We start from the raw sequence: 27,981 nt of genomic DNA, 5'->3' as shown, positions 1-27,981 counted from the left end.
GCTCAGATAAGGGTCTGGTATGGATCTGGGGGGACCCCCGCGCCATTTTTTCGCCGTTTTTTCGCCGTTTTTTCGGCATAGGGGGTTCCCCTTAAAATCCATACCAGACCTAAGGGCCTGGTATGCTCTCGGAGGGGGAACCCACGCCAATTTTTTTTTATAAATTTGGCGTGAAGTTCCCTTTTGAGAGCTGATAATTCTGTGAGAGTCGCCTCCGTATAGATGGAGGTCCGACATGGAGGCGACCTCCATTAAAATAAATGGGTACCAGTCGCCTACAAGTCGGATAGAAGTAGTACAGGAACCTTTTCTGAAGTCGGAGAGACTTCAGTAGTGTGCATTAAGACGGCTCTCATTCACTTACATTGATTTTTACATGTAGTGCGACTTAAGGCGACTAGGGGCGACCTGAAGTCGGATCTGAGTCGCCCCTGTGTGAACCGGCTCTAAAGCTCATATTCCATAAAGCAGCAGAAAGCAATCTGCCCTGTGAGGAGGGAGAGCGTAGAGAGAGCTGTTGTTCTCGAATCATTGTGCTGGATCAGGATTGGACTCAAAAAAATGTGCAAATTAAAAAGAAAAATAATATAGCGTATACATTTGCAACACAAGACATACTGTAATTAAATGTTGTTAAAAATGACCTTTCCTTTTCAATCTGCAGTGCTATCACTTTCTGTACAATGCAATGCAATATGGCAACCTGGAGGTGTTCTGTACACAGATGGTGTACAGAATGCCCCCCTGAAAATGTCACACAAGCATTGACAAATGGATTTTCCCAGTTTTCTACGCTAATATAAAAGTCCGATTTTTAGCAGCCCCTGCAAGCAAAATTTAATTTTCTTGAGAAACTCCCAAAGTGAAATCACACGTTATATTGACCTTGCCAATTTCCTCATTAGAGTCCTGCAGGTCCAGCAGCTGATTGATAATTATAAAACCCATACAGATTCACATCGACACACACAAGGTAGGAATCTGCAACAAAGTTTGTTATAATCCCTGTGTATCGCTACCCCCATAGGAACCGCCTAAGTATATTTGGTTCCATACTCTGCCTCAACCCCAAGAACAGTCCCAACCCCTCTGGCACACCTAATATGCAGTAATTAGCAGCAGTAGAAAGAACACAAACTGTGGTAGGTCATAAGGTATGTTTACTTATATGATAAAGGCACTTAAAGGTGAACAACATAAACTTACACTTTAGAATAATATTTCAGGTTGAATGTTGCCAATAGTAAAATGGCAACCACCGTGGAAGAATATCAAATGATCGAATATAACAAATACCTGAACGTAAACAGCTCTTATACACACATATGCATATACAGGGCCTATGCAAACAGGCAGGAGAAGGGCAGAGGAATGGCTTTCAGCTATGTCAGACCGCTTCCTTCTGTTCCTCGACACACAGGTGCAAATAATAAATGCAATGTCAAGAAAATGTAACCTGCTCTTTTCAGAGTTCTAGGCATTTCAAGCTCTTAGCACAGTGAAGGCAATCCCTGTAATGGGTAGGGAGGTTTTAAGGTAGTCCTGCATTTGAAAGGTGCAATCTTTGGTCCTCAGCAAGCCTTTATGAAAATTGTATGTGAAGAATTCCTGAATAGCAGAGCAAAGCAACTTGGCTGTAATAATCTGAGAAACAGGATCCTCCTGTGTTGGCAAGATGAAAATGAGATCACAGAAACTTCTGGTTTAAAAGTATTGTATACTGTGGAACTAAAAATGCCAGAGATGTGAGCGAAAGCACAGGTGTCTGTATACAGTGCGTTACATCGGGATCCACTACAAGTACCAGAAATGTGGACAAAGACAATGGTTTCTATATACAGTGTCTATAGGACTAAATGGGCAGATGCCCACTTTCTGACACTGTCACTGAAGTTCCTGGTAGTGATGGGGATGGCTTTTCCGGATCTCCTTCAGGGAATGGCAACCAACCTTCATCGCACTGTGCTGCGGCCCACCCGGATCTGAAGTGCAGGTAGCGTGGAAGGAGCAGGAACAGCCTCCAGACCACTGCAAGATAGAAAGGTGATGCTGTCCGCAGATTATAACTCTTTCTTGTGCAGGCCACAACTCAGCTGCAGTGCTCACAGGCACAGGGTTCCTGCTGGGAGATCCAGCCAGGGGTCCCAAGAGAGCGCTCCAGGCCTAGCACAGCCTTTTTATAAGCTCCCCAGAAGTCTGCTCCCTGGTGGCAATCACCCCACTGGCATGATGTGATGACACAGTCTTAGCTAGCACTAGAGGGAAATAGTCTCACTGCAGCAATGTTGCAGAGTGTCTTCTGATTCTGCAGGTAAGGTAGCCAGCTCCTTGCTACACCTGTAATGTTCATAGTTACAGGTTGAAAAAAGTTCATCAAGTCCAACCTATGTGTGTGGTAGACATGTGCAGAGTAAAATATTTCATTTCGGAATTTCGTTTTCGTCTGAAAACTTAATTTATTTAGTTACTCCCGAAATTCGTTTTTATTTATTTCGTTTTTCGTTCAAAAATTGCATTCGTCCGAAAATCCACATGAATCACGGTCGAATCTGTCTTTGAAGGCTTATGGTGTCTGTCGAATGTATAAAGAAGATTCGACGGAGCTAGTATATAGCATACTTTAGAACCCTATTAAAGTCTATGGGACTCCAACGTTCAAAATCTAAAGTGCTCATTTTAAAGGCTAATTTGCAAGTTACTGTCCTAAAAAGTGTTTGGGGACCTGGGTCCTGCCCCAGGGGACATGGATCAATGCAAAAAAAAGTTTTAAAAACGGCCGTTTTTTCGGGAGCAGTGATTTTAATAATGATTAAAGTGAAACAATAAAAGTGTAATATTCCTTTAAATTTCGTAGGGGGGGGTTGTCTATAGTATGCCTGTGAAGGGGCGCATGTTTCCCGTGCTTAGAACTGTCCCTGCACAAAGTGTCATTTATGCAGGAAAAAAAGTCCTTTAAAATCACTCGCAGCTATTATGAATTGTCGGCTCCCGTAATACAGAGAACACTCATTGAAAGTCATTGATAAAAAAATAAATAAATATATAAAAAAAAAAAAGCGTGGGGGTCCCCCAAATTCAATTACTAGGCCCTTCAGGTCTGGTATGGATATTAAGGGGAACCCTGCCTCAAATTTAAGAAAAAATTTGACGTGGGGTTCCCCCTAAATATCCATAACCAGACCCTTCAGGTCTGGTATGGATATTAAGGGGAACCCCGCGTCAAATTAAAAAAAAAATTGACGTGGGGTTCCCCCTAAAAATCCATACCAGACCCTTTATCCGAGCACGCAACCTGGCAGGCCGCAGGAAAAGAGGGGGGGACGAGAGAGCGGCCCCCCCTCCCTCCTGAACCGTACCAGGCCACATGCCCTCAACATTGGGAGGATGCTTTGGGGGTCTGTGACCCCTCAAAGCACCTTGTCCCCATGTTGATGAGGACAAGGGCCTCATCCCCACAACCCTGGCCGGTGGTTGTGGAGGTCTGCGGGCGGGGGGCTTATCAGAATCTGGAAGCCCCCTTAAACAAGGGGACCCCCAGATCCCGCCCCCCCCCCTGTTTGAAATGGTAAGGGGGTACAAAAGTACCCCTACCATTTCACAAAGAAAGTGTAAAAAATGGTTAAATAAAACAAACACACTTTTGAAAAATTCCTTTATTAAAAATAAAAAAATTAAAAAAAGGATTCCAGCGGCGGTAATCCACTCTTGCTATCCAGCGACGGACGATCATCTCTCCAGCGATGTCTCATCTCATCCAGCGCAGCGATCCATCCTTCTTCTGTCTCCGTGGAGGAGACACTGCAAGGATTCCGGCGGCTGACGTTTCTTATATACGGAGGGCGGGGCCACCCGTCACCTGACCCCGCCCCCCTCTGACGCAAGAGGAAACCCGGGGTTCCCCGTGACGTATAGGTGACCCCGCCCCCCTCTGATGTAACGGAAACCTGCCTGTGTTACATCAGAGGGGTGCGGGGTCACCCATACGTCACAGGGAACCCCGGGTTTCCCCTTGCGTCAGAGGGGGGCGGGGTCAGGTGACGGATGGCCCCGCCCTCCGTATATAAGAAACGTCAGCCGCCGGAATGCCTGCAGTGTCTCCTACACGGAGACAGAAGAAGGATGGATTCGCTGCGCTGGATGAGATGAGACATCGCTGGAGAGATGATCGTCCGTCGCTGGATAGCAAGAGTGGATTACCGCCGCTGGAATCTTTTTTTTATTTTTTTATTTTTAATAAAGGAATTTTTCAAAAGTGTGTTTGTTTTATTTAACCATTTTTTACACTTTCTTTGTGAAATGGTAGGGGTACTTTTGTACCCCCTTACCATTTCAAACAGGGGGGGGGGGCCGGGATCTGGGGGTGCCCTTGCCCTTCCAGATTCTGATAAGCCCCCCGCCCGCAGACCTCCACAACCACCGGCCAGGGTTGTGGGGATGAGGCCCTTGTCCTCATCAACATGGGGACAAGGTGCTTTGAGGGGTCACAGACCCCCAAAGCATCCTCCCAATGTTGAGGGCATGTGGCCTGGTACGGTTCAGGAGGGAGGGAGGGCCGCTCTCTCGTCCCCCCCTCTTTTCCTGTGGCCTGCCAGGTTGCGTGCTCGGATAAAGGGTCTGGTATGGATTTTTAGGGGGAACCCCACGTCAATTTTTTTTTAAATTTGACGCGGGGTTCCCCTTAATATCCATACCAGACCTGAAGGGTCTGGTTATGGATATTTAGGGGGAACCCCACGTCAAATTTTTTCTTAAATTTGAGGCAGGGTTCCCCTTAATATCCATACCAGACCTGAAGGGCCTGGTAATTGAATTTGGGGGACCCCCACGCTTTTTTTATTTATTTAATTTATTTATTTTTTTATCAATGACTTTCAATGAGTGTTCTCTGTATTACGGAGCCGACAATTCATAATAGCTGCGAGTGATTTTAAAGGACTTTTTTTCCTGCATAAATGACACTTTGTGCAGGGACAATTCTAAGCACGGGAAACATGCGCCCCTTCACAGGCATACTATAGACAACCCCCCTACGAAATTTAAAGGAATATTACACTTTTATTGTTTCACTTTAATCATTATTAAAATCACTGCTCCCGAAAAAACAGCCGTTTTTAAAACTTTTTTTTGCATTGATCCATGTCCCCTGGGGCAGGACCCGGGTCCCCAAACACTTTTTAGGACAGTATCTTGCAGAATCTTTTCTCTCTGTCGAATATTTTCTCTATATAATCTTGGACTAATAAAGGTAAGGTTAGGCACATTCGAACACAGGTTCTATAGACACAGATTGTTGTCAGAGTCATGTCGAATCTCCTATTCTATATCGAACTGTTGTAACAATGAAAACGAAAATAAAGCATTTATTTATGTCGGATCTTTAGTTTTTCGGATTTTGTGCTTTCGTTATGGTTTGTCAAAACGAAAACGAAAATAGCTGAAATTCGGACGAAAATGCATTCGGACGAAAACGAATGCACATGTCTAGTGTGTGGTTATATGTCAGTATTACATTGTATATTCCTGTATGTTGTGGTCATTCAGGTGCCCCTCTAATAGTTTTTTGAAACTATCGATGCCCACCACTGAGACCACCGCCTGTGGAAGGGAATTCCACATCCTTGCTGCTCTTACAGTAAAGAACCCTCTACATAGTTTAAGGTTAAACCTTTTTTTGTCTAATTTTAATGAGTGGCCACATATCTTGTTAAACTCCCTTCCACAAAAAAGTTTTACCCCTATTGTGGGGTCACCAGTATGATATTTGTAAATTAAAATCATATCTTTTCTCAAGAATTTCTTCTTCTGAGCGAATAAGTGCAGTGCTCGCAACCTTTCCTCATAACTAATATCCTCCAGATACTTTATTAGCTTTGTTGCCCTTCTTTGTACTCGCTCCATTTCCAGTACATCCTTCCTGAGGACTGGTGCCCAGAACTGGATAGCATACTCCAGGTGCAGCCGGACCAGAGTCTTGTAGAGCGGGAGAATTATAATTTTATCTCTGGAGTCGATCCCCTTTTTAATGCCTGCCAATATTGTGTTTGCATAGATCACCCAGAGGGGAGTGTTTTTTTTTCTAAACAAAAGTGCAGTTACTCTTTAAGCCTTTAGAACTACTTTAATGTTGCTCTATTGAATAAGTAAGAATTCTTGTTAGAATACTAGGCTCTAGATGCTTATTAGGCTGTATTATTTGTAAACAATTATTCAGCCAGTAAGAGCTCAGTATAATATGATAGACCTATACAAAATTTGCTGGGCATAACATGTAGGAAAAATATACACTTTTATTACACTGTACCCCTTGAGAGATGGGTTTACATTTTATCTGGACATAGTCTCATGCAAATTACAAGAAAATAAAATGAATGACCAGGAAGTCTTTGTACAGCATTACACAGTTCCATTTATAAAAAGAAGACATGATGCAATGATGGTGTTTTTTCTATGATGCTTTAATAATAGACTGCCTGGCTCTTTACAGACAGACAAGTATCCAGTACAAGATACGGCACTTCCTAAAGGTAAAGGAATCCTTTACAGTATTATAATACATTAACAATAAAAGAAAACGTACTAACTGTCTTTGGCACAGCTTAATGTTTTGCTTGGGTTCCGCCTTTGCCATGGCCCTCAGGGTGTAAAGGTTGCTGTATGTTGGCTTTACGTTGTTTTTGAAGTGAACCAATTAACATTTGTGTAAATTTGAATACTCTGTCTCTAATTTTTGTACTTACTTAGACTAAATCCCCATACACACTATTAGATTTTCTGCAGATTTTTGTCTTCAGATTTGGCAAAACCATATAATATGAGGTCAAACCTTAATGCCCTGTACACACGGTCAGACTTTCCGACGGAAAATATGCGATCGGATCACGTTGTTGCAGAAAATCCGTCGATCTGACTTTTTCCGGCTGAATTTCCGACACACAAAGTTTGAGAGCTGGATCTAAAAAATTTCTACAACAAAAAAAATAATTTCATGTGTAGACAATTCCGACGGACAAAGTGCCACACATGCTCAGAATAAATTACGAGACGAAAGCTATTGGCTACTGGTCTCTTTATAGTCCCGTCATACGTGTTGCACGTCATCTAGTTCTGAATGATTGGATTTTCCGACAACTTTGTGCGACCATGTGTATGCAAGTTCGGGCCAAAATCCGTCTGAAAAATTCTGACGGATTTTGTCGTCTGAATGTCCAGCCGTGTGTACAGGGCATAAGAGATTCAATTTGTATGCAATCAGGCAGGCCCTTGTACCATATGGTTTTGGTAAATCTGAAGACAAAAATCTGCAGAAAATCTAATAGTGTTTTTGGGGCCTTACTCACAAAAGTTTATATTGGCTCCTTATTTAGCTTTACTTAGTCCAAACATTGACTAAACGGTTGACTGTGGTCATCGAGCGGGCCACCTACTGAGCAAATTTCATCTGCTTCCCAAAGGAATGTGCAGCACATGGCCATCTTTAGAGGTTACCTTCTGCTTGACTTCTGCTCTTCATCTGCTTGACTTTACAGGCTGCTTACTCAGAAGATAAGAGACAGTAAGGTTGGTTTACTAAAGTAGTAGACAATATTAATTTTGCAAAGTGAATGTTCACTGAGTTTAAAACAGTTCTTCACCCTAGGAACAAAAAATAAAAGTCAGCAGCTACAAATACTTAAAAAAAAAAGGACATTTACCTGTCCAAGGATCCAGCAGCATCCTCACCTGTGCAAGTTCTTCATCAGTCTTCGATCCCCTGGTGCCAGTATGTTAACTGTGGGCAGCCAGCTGTGAAAAGGCCTGTGACTTGTCCAAGAAGGCTTCTGGCAGGGAGGGGGGAAGAGAACTTTCAGGGGATCCTCCGTGGCAATCTGACCAGAAGTGGCAGTGAGTATCTGTCAAAACCAGGTACCCACCCCGCTCCCCCCCTCCCCAGAAGAACAAAACTGTCCAAAGGTAGTAGAGAAGGGGGGTGTGGAAATAAGATGAACGTCCCATTTTAAGTGAAGTTCCACCATAATAAATAACCATGCTGATGACTGGGCATTTAATAGGACACCGCTTCATCCTATTTACTAAGCTTAGTAAACATTTACTTTGCAAAGTGAAAAGCCTCTAATCTTTTAGTAATTAAACTGTAGTGTGTGAAAGCGGTTGAAAGGTAAGCTCTAGATGATATTTCACCATCAAATTGTCTAAGCATTAGTATTCGTCATAATTCTATACTGAAGGATTCTTTTCTACCTCTTGATCCAGAATTAAGCCTGATTGTCATAATAACTACATGCATGCTAAGTATTGTGTAAGTATATTGTATAACACTTAAAGGTATTGATTATCTCTCGTAGAGATCACAGTATTCTCCAGACAGTGCCTTAAGCTCCATACACACTAACAGTTTTTCTGCTGAGTTTTTCCTCCAGATTTACCAAAACCATATAATGTGAGGTCAAACCTTAGGAGTTTCAATTTGTATGCAATCAGGCAGGCCCTTGCACTACATGGTTTTGGTAAACCTGAAGGAAAAACTCAGCAGAAAAACTGATAGTGTGTATGGGTCTTTAATTTACTTCCCTATCCAGAAGGACATCCTATATATACTAAACGTTTAACTTTTTTTTTTTATTATTTGTTATAGAACAACTTTTAAAATTTTAAATGTTAAACACCTTTTTACATTTTGAGTTTCATTTGGTTTCTAAATCTTTTTTTTTTTTTGGTATGTATTCTTAATCTGCTATTTTAGAGATTGAAATTCAGTGTCACACACATCATACATGTATCAGAAATGTCAAACCTCAGGGTCACATTCCTTTACAACATAATGATGTGCATGGTGGAAATAGAAGAACTTTCCCTGAAATATTATACATTGCCTGAGGTGGGTGGATGAGGCCAATTTTAATAGATGACATGACTGTCAGAGTTTCTCAGTTTTCTCATAGTTACATAGTAGGTGAGGTTGAAAAAAACACAAGTCCATCAAGTCCAACCTATATATGTGATTATATGTCAGTATTACCTTGTATATCCCTGTATGTTGTGGTCGTTCAGGTGCTTATCTAATAGTTTATTGAAACTATCAGTGCTCCCCGATTTCCACATCCTTGCCACTCTTACACATGGTCGGACTTTCCGATGGAAAATGTGCGATCGGGTCGTACTGTCTGAAAATCCGATCATGTGTGGGCTCCATCTGACTTTTTCCGTCAGAATTTCCGACACTCAACGTTTGAGAGCTGGATCTAACATTTTCCGACAACAAAATCTGATCGTTTAAATTTCGATCGCGTGTAGACAATTCCGACGGACAAAGTGCCAGGCATGCTCAGAATAAATTACGAGATGAAAGCTATTGGCTACTGCCCTCTTTATAGTCCTGTCATACGTGTTCTACGTCACCTCGTTCTGAATGATCGATTTTGCGACAAATTTGTGCGACCCTGTGTATGCAAGACAAGTTTGGGCCAAAATTTGTGGGAAAAAATCTGATGTATTTTGTCGTCGGAATGTCCGATCGTGTGTACAGGGCATTACAGGAAAGATCCCTCTACGTAGTTTAAGCTTAAACCTCTTTTCTTCTAATTTTAATGAATGGCCACGAGTCTTGTTAAACTCACTTTCGCAAAAAAGTTTTATCCCTATTGTGGGGTCACCAGTACGATATTTGTAAATTGAAATCATTTCCTCAAGAGTCTCTTCTCCAGAGAGAATAAGTTCATAGTTTCAATGTTTTTTGGGGAATTATCAAAAAAATCATTTTCTTTTTTCTTTGACAACACATAGACAGTTTTCTGAAAATGTACAGTTTGTGGGTATTGGTATTTTCTATAGCGAAGCAAAAACAACCTTTAAGTCAATTGCTTATATTTTCCTGTATGCTCTAAGATTGCTGGTACTGACTTAAAGTAGACTTGGACTTGTTTATTTATTGTAACTGCTTGCGGTTTTAATGTAATGTCTGGTTCCGGCAATACGGATGAAAATCATTGAGAAAAATTTAATGGGTAGCCCCCCTGCCCATTACCAGCCCCTTTGGGTCGTGTACGGATATTAAGGGGAACCCCGTACCCAAATTAAAAAAAAGTAAAGAAGTGGGGCCCCCAGGCCTTATATACTCAGAACAGCAGTATACAGGTGGTGCAAACAAGACAGGGACTGTGTAAGTTTGTTGTGTTAAGTATAATCTGTTTGTAATTTTGAACTGGTACATTTTTAAAGTGTAGCTCCAGTCAAAAAATCTATTTTTAAGCTTTTTGTAAAACAGAGAAGAGTTATCACCCCTGTATAATTTTTTTGCCCATCTATCGTTTTTCCTCTCACTTCCTGTTGTCTCCTTCCGTTTGCAAGTAGGAGACATTTGTAAGTTGGATGTTTGAAAGTAGGGGCCTGCCCTATATGCTCTGCAAAAATGTGGCCCTAAGGTGTTGGTGTTGCCACAAGTTAACACTGTAAGCCCTCAAAGTGACACTTTTTGGGGGGGGGCGCTGGAGCGCCCTGCTGTGAACTATTATATCAAGAATTGTAATTACATGCCATTGTTGAACAGTGGTAGAAAAATTGGGCCTTTGGTGGTTGTGGTGGGGGTGCTGGTGCCATAACACTGTAAGTCCTCACAGTTACTCTCGGTGGGCGCAGGAATGGGCCCTGCTGTGAAAGATTATATCAAGAATTGTAATGACATGCACCTGTTAAACAGTTGCTGAAAAATTGGGCCTTAGGCACTGGTGTCACAACACTGGAACACCTCACAGAAACTCTAGTTGGAGAGCAGGAATGAGCCCTGCTGCAAAGCATTGGATCAAAAATTGTAATTACATGCCCCTGTTAAACAGGGGCTGAAAAATTGGGCCTTAGGCACTGGTGCTGGTGCCACGACACTGCAATCTCTCCCAGATACTCTAGTTGGAGTGCAGAAATTGTCAGAAACCATGAATCAGACTGAGACAGAAGTACAATTAAATCACACTTGTTTATTAATAAAAATAAAAAGGTGAATAGAAAAAGCGTAGTCAAGCATAGTCCAGTAACCAGATCGGGTAGTCAGCCAGAAGTCAGGGATCCAAGTAGAGCAACCGCAAGCAGAATAAGGAGCCAGAAGGGATTTCAGCAAGCCAGTCTTTAAACAAACCTCAGGAGATAGTTTCTAGTGATGTGACCAAGGCGAAGGCAGAGGTGAAGTGAGCTGGAAGGCTTTAAGTAGGCAGGTCAGACGAGCATCATCAGGAACAGCTGGTAACTGTGGAGAGAGAAGAGAGCTGGCAATTAGCCGACAGCTGAGCAGCCAGCCCAGAGAAGGAAGGGCTAAGCCAGCCCTGACAGGAATGAGCCCTGCTGCAAAGCATTGCATCAAAAATTGTAATTACATGCCCCCCTGTTAAACAGGGGCTGAAAAATTGGACCTTAGGCACAGGTGCTGGTGGCACGACACTGCACCCTTTCCCAGATACTCTAGTTGGAGTGCAGGAATGAGCCCTGATGCAAAGATGCATCAAAAATTGTAATTACATGCCCCTGTTAAACAGGGGCTGAAAAATTGGGCCTTAGCCACTTGTGGCGTCACCCAGAACCAAAAATGTTCTTCCAAGCTATCAGCAGGATCATTGAGGAGGAAGAGGATAGTCAGTCAACATAAAAGGACAGTGACTCAGCATCAGCATAGGTAGTCTTGAAGGGATGTGACATTTCAAAAAAAAATTATTCGGTTAAATCAGCTTCAGGTGCTTGGTAGCTGGTGATGATCCAAGACTGATTCATCTTTATGAAGGTCAGTTGATCAACCGAGTCGGTGGACAGGCGTACCCTGTGATCGGTTACAAAGCCTCCAGCAGTACGTAATGTGCATTCCGAAAGAACACTGGATGCAGAACAGGCCAGTAGCTCAATTGCATACTGTGCAAGCTCTGGCCAGTGATCCATCCTCAAGACCCAGTAAGCCAGAGGATTTTCGGTGGGAAAGGTGTCCAAGTCTGACCTTGCCCCTAGGTATTCCTGCACCATGTTAAATAGACGCTGGCGATGGTTGCTGGAACCGATCATACCTTGGGGCTGTGGACTAAAAAATTGTCTGAATGCATCGGTCAGATGGCCACCTTCTCCACCGCTCCTTCTGTGACTGACCAAAGCCTCAGCAACACGCTGTCCAGGACCAGGAGTTTGTAACCTCCCAGTCTCTGGGAACGCGTTGCACAGACCTTTCTGAAAGGCCTCCCGGAGATGTCTCATCCCCTGCTCCCTCTGCGATGGCAAGATAAGGTCCGCAACCTTACCCTTGTACCGTGGATCAAGGAAAGTGGCCAGCCAGTAATGGTCCCTTTCCTTGATCCGAAGAATACGAGGATCCTTCCGCAGGCTTTGCAGGATCAGGGAGGCCATGCAGCGTAGTCTAGCTGAAGCATTTGGTCCGGAGTCCTCTGGGTCACTAAGGACAACATGATCCGCAGCCACCTCCTCCCAGCCACGTACAAGTCCACGGGTTTCTTGGGACTGTAAGGCCGCGTACACACGCGGGGACTGTTCGCTCAACTTTGTCCGTCAAACAGTTTCAGCGGACAGTCCGCTCAAAATTAGCATGGACGGACTTGGCCACACACGACGAACGAACAGTCCGCTGAAACCGTGCGCGATGACGTGAACGGCACGTACGACGGGACTAGAAAACGACGTCCTATACACTGCAATGCAAACTTCGGCGTGTAAATCCTTTCTGAGCATGCGCGGAACTTAGTTTGACGAACAAGCCTACACGCGAGGGGACTGTTCGCTGAAACAAAGTTTCAGCGGACAGTTTTTCGGAATTTCCGAAAAACTTTGTTCAGCAGACTGTCCGCTGAAACTGTCCGCTGAAAGCCCACACACGAGCGGACTGTCCGCCGAAACACTGTTCAGCGGACAAAGTTGAGCGAACAGTCCCCGCGTGTGTACGCGGCCTAAATCATCCCTAAAAGACTGCTGCTGTTGATGTTGAGTGCCAGGCTCCACCTCCATGCTGACACAATCCTCCTCCTCTTACTGCTGATGGGTGGGACAGCAGGAACACTGTCTGGATAAAGGGGGCCTTGAGAGGCAATTAAGTCCTCCTCTTCCTGCCTCTGTTCTGCTTCAAGTGCCCTGTCCATTATTCCAGGCAGCGTATGCTTCAAGAGGTGGACAAGAGGTACAGTGTCACTGATGCATGCACTGTCACTGCTCACCATCCTCGTTGCCTCTTCAAATGGTGACAGGACAGTGCATGCATCCCTGATCATGCCCCACTGGCGTGATGAAAAAAAACCGAGCCCCCTCACCCTGTCCTGGTGCCGTAGTCACACAGGTACTCATTGATGGCCCTCTGCTGCATCTGCAGCCGCTGCAGCATGGCCAACGTTGAGTTCCACCTGGTGGGCATGTCACATATAAAGCAGTTCTTGGGCAGGTTCAACTCCTTTTGGAGGTCAGCCAGCCGAGCACTGGCATTATATGATTGGCGGAAATGCACACAGACATTCCTGGCCTGCCTCAGGACACCCTGTAAGCCCAGGTACCTGCCCAAGAACCGCTGCACCACCAGGTTAAGGACGTGAGCCACACAGGGCACAATTGTCCCTGTCGGAGGGCAGAGAGGAGTTTGGTGCTATTGTCACAAACCACCATTCCTGGCTTGGCGTCAACCACCTCTCGGCCTGCCCCTGCAGAGCTGACAATATCTGCCCCAGTGTGGCTCCTGTCCCCCAAACAAACCATCGCAAGCACGGCATGGCATCTTTTTGCCTGCATACTTGTGTATCTCCTTGAACGCCTACGGAGCACCGCTGGTTCCGAGGACAAAGCACAGGAAGAGGCCATGGGGGAAAAAGCAGAGGAGGGGGTGGTGGAGAGAGAGGTGTGTCACAACCAGTAGTAGCATTTTGGAGACGTGGTAGTAGAACAACCTCCTACACTACTGCACCTTGTCCTGCAACCTTCCGAGCTGGCAGAAGAGTGACCCAATGGGCCGTGAAAGATAGGCAACGTCCCTGTCCATGCCTGCTGGACCATGAGTCAGTGGTAATATGCACCTTACCGCTGACTGCCCTTTCCAGCGAGGCATGGACATTGCCTTTCACATGCCGGTAGAGAGCTGGAATCGCTTTCCATGAGAAAAAGTGGCATTTGGGAACCTGCCACTGAGGAACCGCACATTGCACAAACTCACGGAAGGGGGCTGAGTCTACCAACTGAAAAGGCAGCAGTTGAAGTGCTAGCAATTTAGCCAAGCTAGCATTCAACCACTGGGCATGTGGATGCTGGGAGTGAACTTCTTTCAATGGTCCAGTAGCTGGGGCAGGGAAATTTGCCTGCTACAATCGGACGTCGGTGTACTGCTAGCAGAGTGCCCGCAAGTACTTGGCTATGACACACCTAATTCTACACCTTCATTCCTCCCAGTACAGGTTTCAGAGAGGACTGAAGGTATAGTTGGAGATCCCAGCTGATGTGGAGCAAGGAGAGGTCCGCTTTGTTCTTTGGTGTGGGTCTTTAAGGTACACTTGCCAACGAGCTGCATGGCAGGTCAACACATGTCTGGTCAAGTATGTGGTGCCCAAGTGGCTGATTTTTGAGACATATGTTACAAATAGCAGCGGTGCGATCTGATGCACTCGTCGCAAAAAAGGGCCACACCAAAGAACTTTTGGAATAACGCGCAGAGGCAGCACCCTGCATAGGCGGAGCTCTGCGCTGTGATTCAGTCGGTGTGCTGCCCTTAAGCTGGCCCCCGGAGGGCATCCTGCCTTGTTGGAGATGTGCCTCTTCCTCTTCGTCCTCCTCCTCTCACCTGTCCACGTGGAGTCAGTGACCTCATCATCCCCTCCCTCTTCATCACTGGAGCAAACCTGGCAGTATGCTGCTGCTGGCGGAGCATGACTGCCAGATTGCTGTCCTTCTTGAGCATCCCCTCTTTCTGCGCTCACGCTACTGCCTTCCTCTAGCTGGGTATCATCATCAGAGCCTTTAAAACGCTAGGATTCCTCCTGGAGCATGTACCCAACACTGTGCTCAAACAGTTCGGTGGACTCCTCAGGAGGACATGGTGGGTCTAGGGAAGGAGTGACTGATGACATTGAGATGAGAGAAGAGAACGCGTTGGCAGCTGCTTTGCTAGTACCCTGAGCCTGAGTGAGAGAGGATGAGGAGGGCTTGGTCATCCACTCTACCAAGTCTTCGGCATGATGTGGCTCAACATGTCCAGCTGCCAAAAATAAGGACAAGCGTGTCCAATGGCCACTTGCTGATGACGATGCACTGTGTCCACGACCAGCACTGTTGTCTCTAGACACAGAGCCTGCTTGCCCTCTTTTATTGGCTCGTGACTGTCTGCCTCTCCTTGTTGGCATTCCAGACATGGTAATGGCCTGCAGGGAGATGGGAAAACTGAGCAGATGACACAGTACACCGATTGTAATTACTGCAGCTGCCTGCCTGTGGTATAGGATCTGAAGAACACCAGCAATTGGGGTAGCTTCAGGTGTATACTGTGCAGGAGGCACACTACACCCACTTTAACTGCTGCAGATGCCTGTATTACAGAAACAGAACAACGCCAGTAATAAGGGGTAGCTTCAGGTGTATACTGTGCAGGAGGCACACAACACCCACTCTAACTGCTGCAGATGCCTGTGTTACAGAAACAGAACAACACCAGCAATAATGGGTATCTTTAGGTATATACTGTGCAGGAGGCACACAACACCCACTGTAAATGCTGCAGATGCCTGTGCTACAGAAACAGAACAACACCAGCAATAAGGGGTATCTTCAGGTGTATACTGTGCAGGAGGCACACAACACCCACTCTAACTGCTGCAGATGCCTGTATTACAGAAACAGAACAACACCAGCAATAAGGGGTAGCTTCAGGTGTATACTGTGCAGGAGGCACACAACACCCACTCTAACTGCTGCAGGTGCCTGTATTACAGAAACAGAACAACACCAGCAATAAGAGGTATCTCCAGGTGTATACTGTGCAGGAAGCACACAACATCCACTTTAACTGCTGCAAATGCCTGAATTACAGAAACAGAACAATGCCAGTAATAAGGGGTAGCTTGAGGTGTATACTGTGCAGGAGGCACACAACACCCACTTTAACTGCTGCAAATGCCTGAATTACAGAAACAGAACAATGTCAGTAATAAGGGGTAGCTTCAGGTGTATACTGTGCAGGAGGCACACAACACCCACTCTAACTGCTGCAGATGCCTATGTTACAGAAACAGAACAATACCAGCAATAAGGGGTATCTTCAGGTGTATACTGTGCAGGTGGCACACAACACCCACTCTAAATGCTGCAGATGCCTGTATTACAGAAACAGAACAACACCAACAATAAGGGGTAGCTTCAGATGTATACTGTGCAGGAGGCACACAACACCCACTGTAACAGCACTAGGTTCCCAAGCAAAAAGACACTGTCCCTGCCTATCCTGCTCTTTCCCTGCACGCCAACAGACTACACAAGGCCGTCGCGCTGAGGGCCTTATATAGTGTGGGGTGTGTGCTAAACCCCCTTGAGCTATAATTGGCCACAGGCATCCTGCCTGTGGCCAATTGTGGCTCTCCTCGCTGCCAGTGCTGTGATTGGCCAAGCATGCACTGTGACCCCGCAATGCAATCATGAGCCAGCAATGCAATGCGATGGCGTTGTGCATTGTGGGCCGTTCACGCCACACGAATATGGTGCGAACGGCCCACAAAATTCTCAATTCGCGAACAGACGAACGGCCCGTGTTCGAGTCGAACATGCGTTTGAGTGGAACCCCGAGCTCATCCCTACTTGTAGGCCTTGCTTGGGTGTCAATATGCACTGTTAATTTTGATGTTAAATTTCGATTTAGTTTTAAACATAGTCTATTGGCTAAAAATGCCATTTTAGTTTTAGTAGTATTTTAGTCATCTGAATTGTTTTAGTTTTAATCGCATTTTAGTTGACTAAAATCTCCAGTACATTTAAGTCAACTAAAATCTCCAGTACCCAGCTAAACTTCCACTTTCCTCAGAGCTCCGCCTGTCTGTTAAAGCCCCTGACTCTATCAGCAAGCTGTATTGTCTGCCTCCTGACTGGCAGTTTTGAAACAATGCCCTGCAAACCACATAAGATGATCTCCTCATTCAGATTTGTGTCTATCTAGGATGTGACTTGGTAAGTGTATCTCCACCCAGCAAATAGCACTTTGTAAAATAACTCCCTCTCCAGACCGTCCAGTTCTCTGCCCTGTGTCCTCCCTCACTCCCATTTACTTCCCCAGCCCCGCTTCCAGGTCACCTCCCCATCCCTAAAGTATAATGCACCCTGCCCTGAGCCCTTCCTCACTCCCATTTACTTCCCCATCCTCGCTTAAAGGTCACTTCCCCATCCCCAAAGAATAATGCACCCTGCCTTGTGCCATCCCTCACTGGCATTTACTTCCCCATACCCACTTGCAGCCTTGCATTACAGCCAATAGCATTTACAGTCTTTTGGGCTTTTTATGTTTTAAAGTTGCACCTCTGTTTGTCAAAAAGCAGTATTTTTGTTTCTTTCAGAAATTTGGTTTTATTTATAAAGATGATAAGTATATCACAACAGCTAAATCTTTGTCTGTAGTGTATGTTCAAACCTTAATACCATAAATAATAATGCCGCGTACACACGATCGGACATTTGGACAGCAAAATCCATGGGATTTTTTCCGATGGATGTTGGCTTAAACTTGTCTTGCATACACAAGGTCACACGATGTTGTCGGAAATTGCAATTGTCAAGAACGCGGTTACGTACAACACATACGATGGGACTATAAAGTGGATGTTCAATAAGCCAGTGCACCACCCTTTGGGCTGCTTCTGCTAATCTCATGTTAGTAGAAGTTTGTTGAGAGACGATTCGCACTTTGCAGACTCGTGCTTTTCCGACTGCTCTTCAGTTTTTGCTTGTGAGTTCGTATATGTTCTTCAGTGCGTGTAGTCAGTTTGCATTTGTTTGTCAGTGCGTATTATTATTATAGCATGTATTTGATTTTCAGTGCATTCTTGTCCACTCGTATCTGATTTTCAGCTCACTCTTCTGAGGCCTTGCGGTTTTTTAGTGCATTCTGTTAGTTCGTTCTGACCAGCCGACCGTTTTGAAGCCATGTTGCGGTTACGTACGCGTTGTAGAGTTTGTGCTATGCGTGGGCTTGGTGTTGGGGTTCTTGCTTTGACCCAAGCCCAGTCCATGAACAGGGTGGGGAGGAGTTCATGGACCAAGAATTGATTACTCCAGCGTGACCAATTCTCTCACGTGGCTTTGTTGCGGGAGATCCGTGAGAATAATCCTGATGATTTCAGGAATTATCTCCAGATGATGTATTCGGAGGAGCAATGAAGGTGGGACTTTACATGAAGTGCGTGAGTGCCATAAGATCAAATTTGGTGAGCAATTGGGAACATTTTATTAATTGGTTCATAAAATTAATCAATATAATTACAATATACATTTAATATTATCAATTCCATATTCAAGGATATTGAGTACAATCAAGTAAAAATGATAAACGTTTATACAGAGTAGTATGAACACAAGAAAATTTTCCACCGTACACCAAATTATGTTAATAAAAAAACATAGATTTAAGGTAGTGCTTGCCCCGACAAATGACTCAGATATCCAATTGAAAAGAATGTTGATAGAATATATATAAAAAAGTTGGTCATAATTGAAGATAAACACAACAGTTTATAGCTCTACGCATTTCGTGGCTGAGGTACCACTCGTCAGGAGCAAGCGCATGTCTTCTCTAAAGATAAAAAAATAAAAAATAGAATAGAAATAGTCTGTTATCAGCAGACTAACAATAAAGGTGGGGCAATGAGAAAAGAACCCACCCAGAGTACTTTCTTACGTAAAATGGTGAAGCATGGCAGTAGCCAGATGTCGGTCACCGCCAGCCCCTTAGAGGCACCATCCCCGGGAGCCGAGACGGACAAATCAGCAGAGGCAACCCACACAGTGCCGTCCGGCCAGCACAGACCCTGGAGGCAAATCTGCATGTAAAGTGAAAGATTAACCAACCCTAAAAAGCAATAAGTGTCCTCAAAAAATGAACTGTAGTGATTGTGTGAAGAGGAGGCAGTGTGTGTGGATTAGAAGGGAGAAGTTGAATAGAAAAGTTTTTGATTTGAGAAGAGTGCAACCATAAATAAAATTCCCAAGAGTGAAAGCAACAAGATTACTAAATATAAAAAAGAAAGAAAGAACCATCTCCAGATGATGGACCCCATTTCTCACCATTTGTTGGCTTTGCTGTCCCCTTATATTAGCAGGCAGGACACATGCGTGCGGCAAGCTATCACTCCTGAACAAAGGCTAGTCACCACGTTGCGGTACTTAGCAACAAGGAAAAGTCTGCAGGACATCAAGTTCTCGACAGGCATCTCCCCCCAGGCTTTGGGAATCATTATTCCAGAGACCTGTTCTGTCATTCTTCAGGTCCTGCAGAAGGACTATATTAGAGTAAGTTTTATCCTTTAACATCACATTGTATGGATTTAATGTTTGCTAACATTTTGTATTTCTTTCATCATTCCCTAATTACCATGATTGTAATATGCTGAGAATGTCCCCTTTAGCCTCATGTATGCTGGAAGTTTTTAAACTTCCTTTTTTGTCTTTCATGCATATTTGCCTTCACTAACCTCTCCAGCATGCTTTCCTGGGCTCATATACACCTAGCCTAGTCACTTAACAATGTATTTTGTCAGCTTCATAGTCATGCTTACCCTAAACACCCCCTAAAATGTGTCCACATGTTATTTGTGTCCTTAAATTTATGCATAGTGCCAGAGGCTTTTTTTGGGTTCCCAAATCATTTGGAACCCTCCCTCCCCCCAACCACTAAGTCAACTGATACCAGTCCTTTATCTGCTGGCTTTGACAAACCCATACACACTATACCTACCTCTTTTGTGGTCATATTTATGGATGAATTCCCCAAAGCATGTAGTGAAAGAGCCTGCCAGAATACTTTTAAATGGTACTGTTTAAAGATTTTTTTCTCCTATTATCTTGATAGGTAATTGCAGAATGTAAAAATGTGCTTCCATTTGTACAGTGTGTATTTTTATTTTTGTATTATGACATTTCTTACCTGTCCAGTGGGCTGCCAGTAGTGTAAGTAAGGAGGGGCTGGCCAAAGTAACACACATTATGTATACATTCACCTCTCAATGAAGTGGAGATGGTTACCTGTTGAAAATATCTCCCCCCCCCCCCTAAAATTTTTACAATGGGCCATCGGGGAGGGGGGGGGGGGGAATCTGATAAGTAGACCTTATACTTTTTTCTTGAAATACTCCTTAAAATAAATGCTAATACTGATTTTAGCTAAGAATGTTTATGTCTAATCTGCTTGCAATGTAATGTGCAAAATTACTAATTTATTTTTTCTTGTTTGACTCCACAATTTCCTTTAACGCCACAGGAATGGCAGACTGTGGCATCCCACTTTGCCAATCGTTGGGACTCCCAACTGTGGAGGCGCAATTGATGGCAACCACATCCACATAGTTCCACCCCCCCAACTCGGTGTCATACTATTAAACCCCTTATAGTTATAATAATAACTATAAGGGGTTTAATAGTATTGTGATGTTGGTGGTGGTGTCGGCGACATATGAGTTCCTCTATGCGGACATGGGGAAGAATGGCCAGATGTCGGATGGTGGAGTCATCGCCCAGACGGAGCTCTACAGGCATCTCCAGAGTGGTGGCTTGGGATTGCCACCTCCGGAAGAGAACATGGAAGGATTCCGGTTTGTGTTTGTTGCTGATGAAGCATTTGGTGTGGGTGAACACCTGATGCGGGCATTCCCAATGAGGACCCTCACCCCGGAGCAGAGGTTTTTTTAATTACCGGCTGGCCAGAGCTAGGAGAGTGGTGGAGAATGCTTTCGGGATAATGGGCAGCCACTTACACCTATTCCTCACTCCAATTAATATGGCGGAATATAAACTCAATCATATAATCCTCTCTTGCTGTATTCTCCACAACTATTTAAGGAGAAATTCTTTGAACTATGTTGCCTCAGTTGGGCCTGAGGCCAGACTTATTAATGAATAAACCCTGACGGTGCTTGAAACTTGCCTCCCTGGCTTGCCCTCCCAAAGTGTTCGTGCGGTCTGTATAAAATACATGGAATACTTTTCGGGTAGGGCGGCCATTGATATGCCAGAAAATGAGACATTTTTTAAATGAATATATTTTTGAAATAGAACTAATATTTGCTTTGATTTACTGCTTGGGTTTCTTTTAGCTGTCTCCTAGGTTATCTAATGGTCTTTTCTTTTTGCCCTTTTTCTGCAATAGTGCAAACGAAATACATGAGGTGACAATCTGTTCTTCAGCAAACTATTATGTTGTGGGTCTGCTACACACACACCTTGTTTTTGTTGTTAATGTATGTAATGCATTACTGATAAAAATATTCCTCATTTTCAGCACCATGACTGAAATTTGGGGAGTCATGAAAATGGTTTGATTGTGGCAAAATTATAAACCACTGTGGGTGTTATTTACTAGAGGCAAATCCACTTTGCACTACAAGTGCACTGCAAAAGTGCACTTGTAGTGCAAAGTGGATTTGCCTTTAGTAAATAATCCAAAAATTTGGGAACGGCATTCAGACTGACGTAGGCAACAAGCTCGCCGCTCGTGGAGATAAGTTTGTTTTATTTTGTTTTGTGAGTACCCTATTGCTGTTTAAATAAAAACTACTCACGTTTTAAAAAATTACTACACTATCCAGAATCCCCCTTCTTTTTATTACTCTCCATTGCATCTAGGAGAGATAAAGACAAGCTCAGACCCATATTGGTCCAGGAAGCAGCCATCCCACGTGTATATACAGTATATATATATATATATATATATATATATATATATAGTGATATTGGGGTGTTTAGCTCAAGTGGTTAGAGGCATTTTTCAGTCCACATCAGGCAGGCGTTTATAGTTAAGGGCCTGGTAGCCCACGTTTATTAAAAGGAAAAACAAAATAGTCCATCCAGGAATCCCACGCAGGGGTCCAATCTTAAATTAATTACACACAATCCAAATTAAAAATGCTAGCCCACCTGGCTACTCTTCAGCAGTAGTGCTGCTATAAGTACTTGCCCCTCAAACGAGCTGCTTGGATACACACAGTCTTAGGCTCCTTGGACGCACACAGCTTCAACCCTTCAACGCACACAGCTTTGGGCTCTTTGGACGCACACAGCTTCAACCCTTCAATGCACACAGCTTTGGGCTCTTTGGACATGCACAGCAGCAAGCTACTCCACCATCCTCCATCCCTCACACTCCATTCCCAACAGCCCTTCATTATATGGCCTGTGTGCAGCTGGGCACACACCCTGCTCGTTATCATTAAGACCTGGACACAGGGCTGGAGATATGCAAACTCTGTCTCTTTTTCCTCCGATTTCATAAGGACAGAGCCTCGCTCTGTCACATATCCCCCCCCCTTTGTTTCGATCCGGAGGGAGGAACACCAGCACCCATCATGATGGTTGGGACACCTCTGTGCTGGCTGTCAGCCACGTAGGCCCAACCTTTTTTCCGGGTGTGCTTCCAGGCACGCCTTACCCTGGATCGCAACGGGGTCCTACAGTTCTGTATCCGCAGCCTACTCCCTCTGTCCTTGGGGTTCCTGAGCTCCCATTTATTTTCTGGTGGCCCACCGCCTTTCCTGCTACTTCCTTTCAACTCTGTTTCCAGATTCCGTAGGGAACCTGCTTCAGACAATACACCTGATGAGGAACTACCTTTTCCCTCACTGGTACTGGTTTTCCCCATCACAACAGGTCTCTTGGGTTTACCAACTCCTTTACCTTTACCCTTGACCACCAACTCCCCAGAGCTTAACATCTGTGTATCACGCTCATTTTCCAAGAAATTATTTATGTTCATATCAAGGCCATTATTTACACCAACCTTCAGTAATATACCACCATTTCTCCAATTACCAATACCATCAGTTCTTTCTTGCTCGGGATTTGTTAGGGCCAGGCCCAAGGAGGGACAACACACAGGTGAGCAGCTATCCCCTATGGTACCTTTACAAGGCTTCACTTCACCTGTTGTCCAAATCTCTGTGGGCAATTGTCCTAACAATTGACATTGAACAACGCATGACCTAGTTTCACCAGTACCAATCTTTGCCAGCTCACACTTTTCCATGTCACAATTTTTGTTCCTCTCCATACTATATTTGAGAGTGTCTCCGGGTACCCAAACTTGTACCTCTCTGCAGGTGATAGACAGAATCTCTGCTTCTGCCGTGTCCATATCTGGCCCTTCCTTCTTACGAGGTCTAGCGGGTGACGCAGTATCCACACCATTTACTGAACCCTGCTCAGCCGCACCTCGGACTGCACCAGCAGACATGTCTATCACTGCACCAGGCAGAGAGACCTCTGATGTCTCCAGCAGCCCCCTAGAGCGCCTTCTGTACTGAACCGTATCCGGAAGCACTCTCACAGGGAACTGTGACATCACTTTCCAGACTATTAAGCACCATACCACTCAGTTCCACTGGTGATTAATGTTACCCAGCACAGCTTGCATTACCTGGCTCCACCCTTTGGTACCATGCAGCATTACCACATCTGACTGTAACATAGGCACCCAGGTGTACAAGGAATGTGCTTTCATCAGTTCAAACAGTTCTACTAGCATATCTGTAAATTCTACACACTCCACATCAATATGCAAAACATTTTTGGGGACCTTTCCCTTATCAGAGACATAGAGGGGCTCATTCACTGCAGTGTGAGGGGCCACGGCATTTAAGGGGGCCTCCACCTCACTGGAGGTATCCATCACAGCCTGATGCGCCTCTGGAACCCTGTTAGATGCATGTCTCTCATTCATCCCCTCTAACTCACCAATAAGCCTCTGCAAGTCAAAATTTATTACTGTGTCACCTTGACACTTGACATTTAGCGGCTGGGTTGTGAGCACCACATCTGCCATGCATGCGCCCTGATCTGGTCCTTACGACTGGAGGGAAACATCCCTTGCAGTGACCAACGCACCCTCAACCATCGGTCGCTCTGCAATCTCCCTGTCTGGCATAGCAGTTGTTGTATTCACACCCCTGTCACTCAACATAGCCTTGTCTAACATGGCTAGTAATTGTTTGGCCCAACTGTCCCAATCCATTGTGCTTCCATAATGAGGGCTCAGCAGTACCTCATCATCTGCTTTAGGAGGCACCTGGGATTCTGCAGCACAATCAGTACCTTTGTCAGTTCTATATAAATCACATTTTGACGACATGCTTTTACTCTTTGCTAATGCTTCATCAAACAAGGCAGGCTGCAATACACCATCACCACCTTGCTTCTGGGGTGCAAGCACACTCAGCTGTGTACGTTCAGCTTTGGCCAGTGGACTTAACCCTTTACCAACTGGGTTACACATATGGTAAACAGACTGCTCACACAAACTATCACTGCATGGTGTAGACCCAGTCTGTTCCACCAGAGCAAATTCAGTGCTGTCCTGGAAAATCTCTGGCTCAAACGCATGGAGGGCCCGAGACTTCCATGGACAACCCTGTGGCTCTGCGTCTGGTTGCCAAGGGAGACATCACTCTTTCCTCATTACTTTTGAACAAATCAGAATAAGTACATTTATCATCGGCAATACCTTTACCATCAGCATTCATAGACATAGCAGTGTTATAAGCTTTAACAGCCTGTTTTTGGTCAGAACACTCAGCACCCCGTGTACCACTCAGCACACCACCCTTCCTCTCCAAAGGCATTATTTTGGCTATTAGGGCGGCTTCACAGTTGTCCTGGGAAACCACGTGCCTCACCCCTGCGGGCTCCTGGTAGGTTTCCCTGGGCATCTCTGTAGCACCAGTCACTAGGGAACATGGCACACAAACTGAATTGGTCACCCCTAGGTTACCACTTCCAGCACTCTGGTGGATTACACCAGACACACAGAGAGTCCAGTCTTTTTGAGTTCTTAACCTTGCTGCAGGTTGAGCTTCAACCTGTGTCTCCCCACTACTCAGGGTAGCACACTGCAGCAAGTCCATTTTTACACCTTCTGCTGATCTCCCAGCTGGATATACTGCCACTTCACTGGGATCAGTCCCACAAACTGCAACAGTCTTACCATAATCTGTAGCAGGTAACTCTGGCTTCATTTGAGTACGTTGTCTCTCCTTTATCACGCTTTTACTGGCCAACTCTCCCTGGTGGCCATGGAACGAAACTGCAGCAGCCACTTCTGACTCCTTAGCACCCCCTGCAAGCACAACAGGTACTTCCTCACTGTTGCCAGAGGAGACTGACAACATGTTTGTACAAAAATCTGGGCTTGCGGACAAAGACTTCTGCCCAGTAACCACATCTCCAGGCATGTTCCATAACCTGGGACAAGAAAAAATACCATGCCCCAGTTGACCACATTCCAGGCATGGTACATTTCTGCACATATCTTTAGTGGGACGCCGTTCCACATCTCCACTGTAGCTCCTCCTTCCGGTTAACACTCCATCTCCTGTTGCCAAGGGAGATGGCACTCTTCCAGCTGAACTTTGCTGGCTCTCTCCAACATGATAAATTGGCTCCTCCTTAAGCCACTTTCCACGATCCTTATTAGACATGGTACAGAGACAGCCCGACTGGCTTCCTCTGCGTTGCTATGGGCAACCACTCTCATCCTCAGCCTTTGATCAGCCTCGCTCCTTGCATATAGCATGGGCTTCTCTCTGCTGAATCCTGTCTCATGCTGTGACACATTCACATCTTTCACAATAGCTGTTTTAACTGCATCAGCTTTGCCAGGGGCAACAACGGCCCTCTTCCAGTTATGGACATCCAGCGGCTTTCCCCTTGCACTGAGGGTTGGCTTCCTTTCCTCTGTAGCTTGGTTCAGTGCTGCTAAATGCCGCTTGCACCAATCCACTGCAGATTCAAATGCTGGTGGACTCTCCATAACAGCAGTCACCTGTGCACTCATTGCACCAGTGTTGCTAGGGACAACCCCAGCCCTTTTTCTCCTTGATACACTCTGATCAGGTATGTATGGGGCTCGTTCGGGCGGTAACAACCCCTCCAACCACAGAGCTCTGTCTCTCATTTCAGCAAACCTTGCCTCTTTTAGGAGCTTTGACCGCCCCATACTTAGAGACTCCAGAACAACTTTAAACAGTCCAGGAAAATGAAAGTGTCTCTTTTAAAGCAAGTTGCTTTTCTCTTCATGCAAGCTTTCCTCACCTGCACATTGCACACACTGATTGTGCTGTCTCATGCACACAAACCCAGTTCATAGCAAGAAAAAAAAAATTTACTTTTCATTCACAGGTACACCACCTGCACCACGCAATGCCTTTTGCCTGGCTGCACTTCCACACACAGCCAATAGTTCCTGACTTGAACTTACTGTAGAGCAAGGACCCGGATTCCACCGTCTTTTGCCCACATTCGAACACCACTTGTGATATTGGGGTGTTTAGCTCAAGTGGTTAGAGGCATTTTTCAGTCCACATCAGGCAGGCGTTTATAGTTAAGGGCCTGGTAGCCCACGTTTATTAAAAGGAAAAACAAAATAGTCCATCCAGGAATCCCACGCAGGGGTCCAATCTTAAATTAAATACACACAATCCAAATGAAAAATGCTAGCCCACCTGGCTACTCTTCAGCAGTAGTGCTGCTATAAGTACTTGCCCCTCAAACGAGCTGCTTGGATACACACAGTCTTAAGGCCCGTACACACGGTCGGACTTTTTGACAACAAACATGCAAATTAGCTGTTTTGGAGCAACATCCGACTGTGTGTACGCTCCATCGGACAAACTTTTTCTGTTTTCATCGGACTTTTGTTGGCTCTGCGAACGGACAAACTTTTTGACAACAGAAGTCCGATGGAGCAAAGTCCTACCGTGTGTACGCAAAAGCATCGGACTTTTGTACAAGGTACAAACACGCATGCTCAGAACCATTGCAAACGATCAGACTACAATACAGAAGTTGACCAAAGGTGGCGCTGGAGTCATTGAACGTCCTCTTTTGAAGCGGCGTCAGTACGTTGTGACGTCATTACGTTCGTGTTTGTTGTCAAAAAGTCCGACCGTGTGTATGCAATACAAACTTGTGGACAACACACTTTGTACAAAAGTCCACGGAAAAGTTTGTACAAGTCCGACCGTGTGTATGGGGCTTTAGGCTCCTTGGACGCACACAGCTTCAACCCTTCAACGCACACAGCTTTGGGCTCTTTGGACGCACACAGCTTCAACCCTTCAACGCACACAGCTTTGGGCTCTTTGGACGCACACAGCTTCAACCCTTCAACGCACACAGCTTTGGGCTCTTTGGATGCACACAGCTTCAACCCTTCAACGCACACAGCTTTGGGCTCTTTGGACATGCACAGCAGCAAGCTACTCCACCATCCTCCATCCCTCACACTCCATTCCCAACAGCCCTTCATTATATGGCCTGTGTGCAGCTGGGCACACACCCTGCTCGTTATCATTAAGACCTGGACACAGGGCTGGAGATATGCAAACTCTGTCTCTTTTTCCTCCGATTTCATAGGGACAGAGCCTCGCTCTGTCACAATATATATATATATATATATATATATATATATATATATGGTTACCTCATTACGGCAAGGTAAGAGGCCACTTCTATTGGTGTGTATCTTTGCACGAAGAGGAGATTTGTATCCCTCCAGCACTTTTTACTATTTGCACATTGGAATGCCTATTTGCACAAAGAAGAAAATAATTGATTTTACTATTTGATTGCAATTTTTGCACAGGCTATTGCACATTGCACAGGACGTTTTTTTCTGCTGATTATTGCACATTTGTTTCACGATTTTGCACAATCTTTTTGCACATATTGTATATTGAACAGTTTTTCACAGTGTTATTAGTAATTTATCCATGCACTTTGCACTTTGATACTAGTCACTTT

General features: G+C 44.9%; 1 protein-coding gene across 2 annotated transcripts in view; it reads left to right on the top strand.

Annotated features, from left to right (window-relative positions):
- Window positions 1–27,981, top strand: part of EDARADD (EDAR associated via death domain) — a 233,090-nt gene that overhangs the window by 75,600 nt on the left and 129,509 nt on the right. For both annotated transcript variants that reach the window (XM_077486485.1, XM_077486486.1), the window contains exon 3: window positions 6,485–6,524. In XM_077486485.1, coding sequence (XP_077342611.1) covers window positions 6,485–6,524 — 40 coding nt within the window. The remainder of the gene's footprint in view (window positions 1–6,484; window positions 6,525–27,981) is intronic.

This window comes from Lithobates pipiens, unplaced genomic scaffold (assembly GCF_037356315.1).
Source record: "Lithobates pipiens isolate NorthernLeopardFrog02 unplaced genomic scaffold, aLitPip1_a1.2 Scaffold_18, whole genome shotgun sequence".
Classification (NCBI taxonomy): Eukaryota; Metazoa; Chordata; class Amphibia; order Anura; family Ranidae; genus Lithobates; species Lithobates pipiens.
The sequence above is the reverse complement of the archived record's forward strand: the minus strand, read 5'-3'. Positions and strand labels throughout refer to the sequence as shown.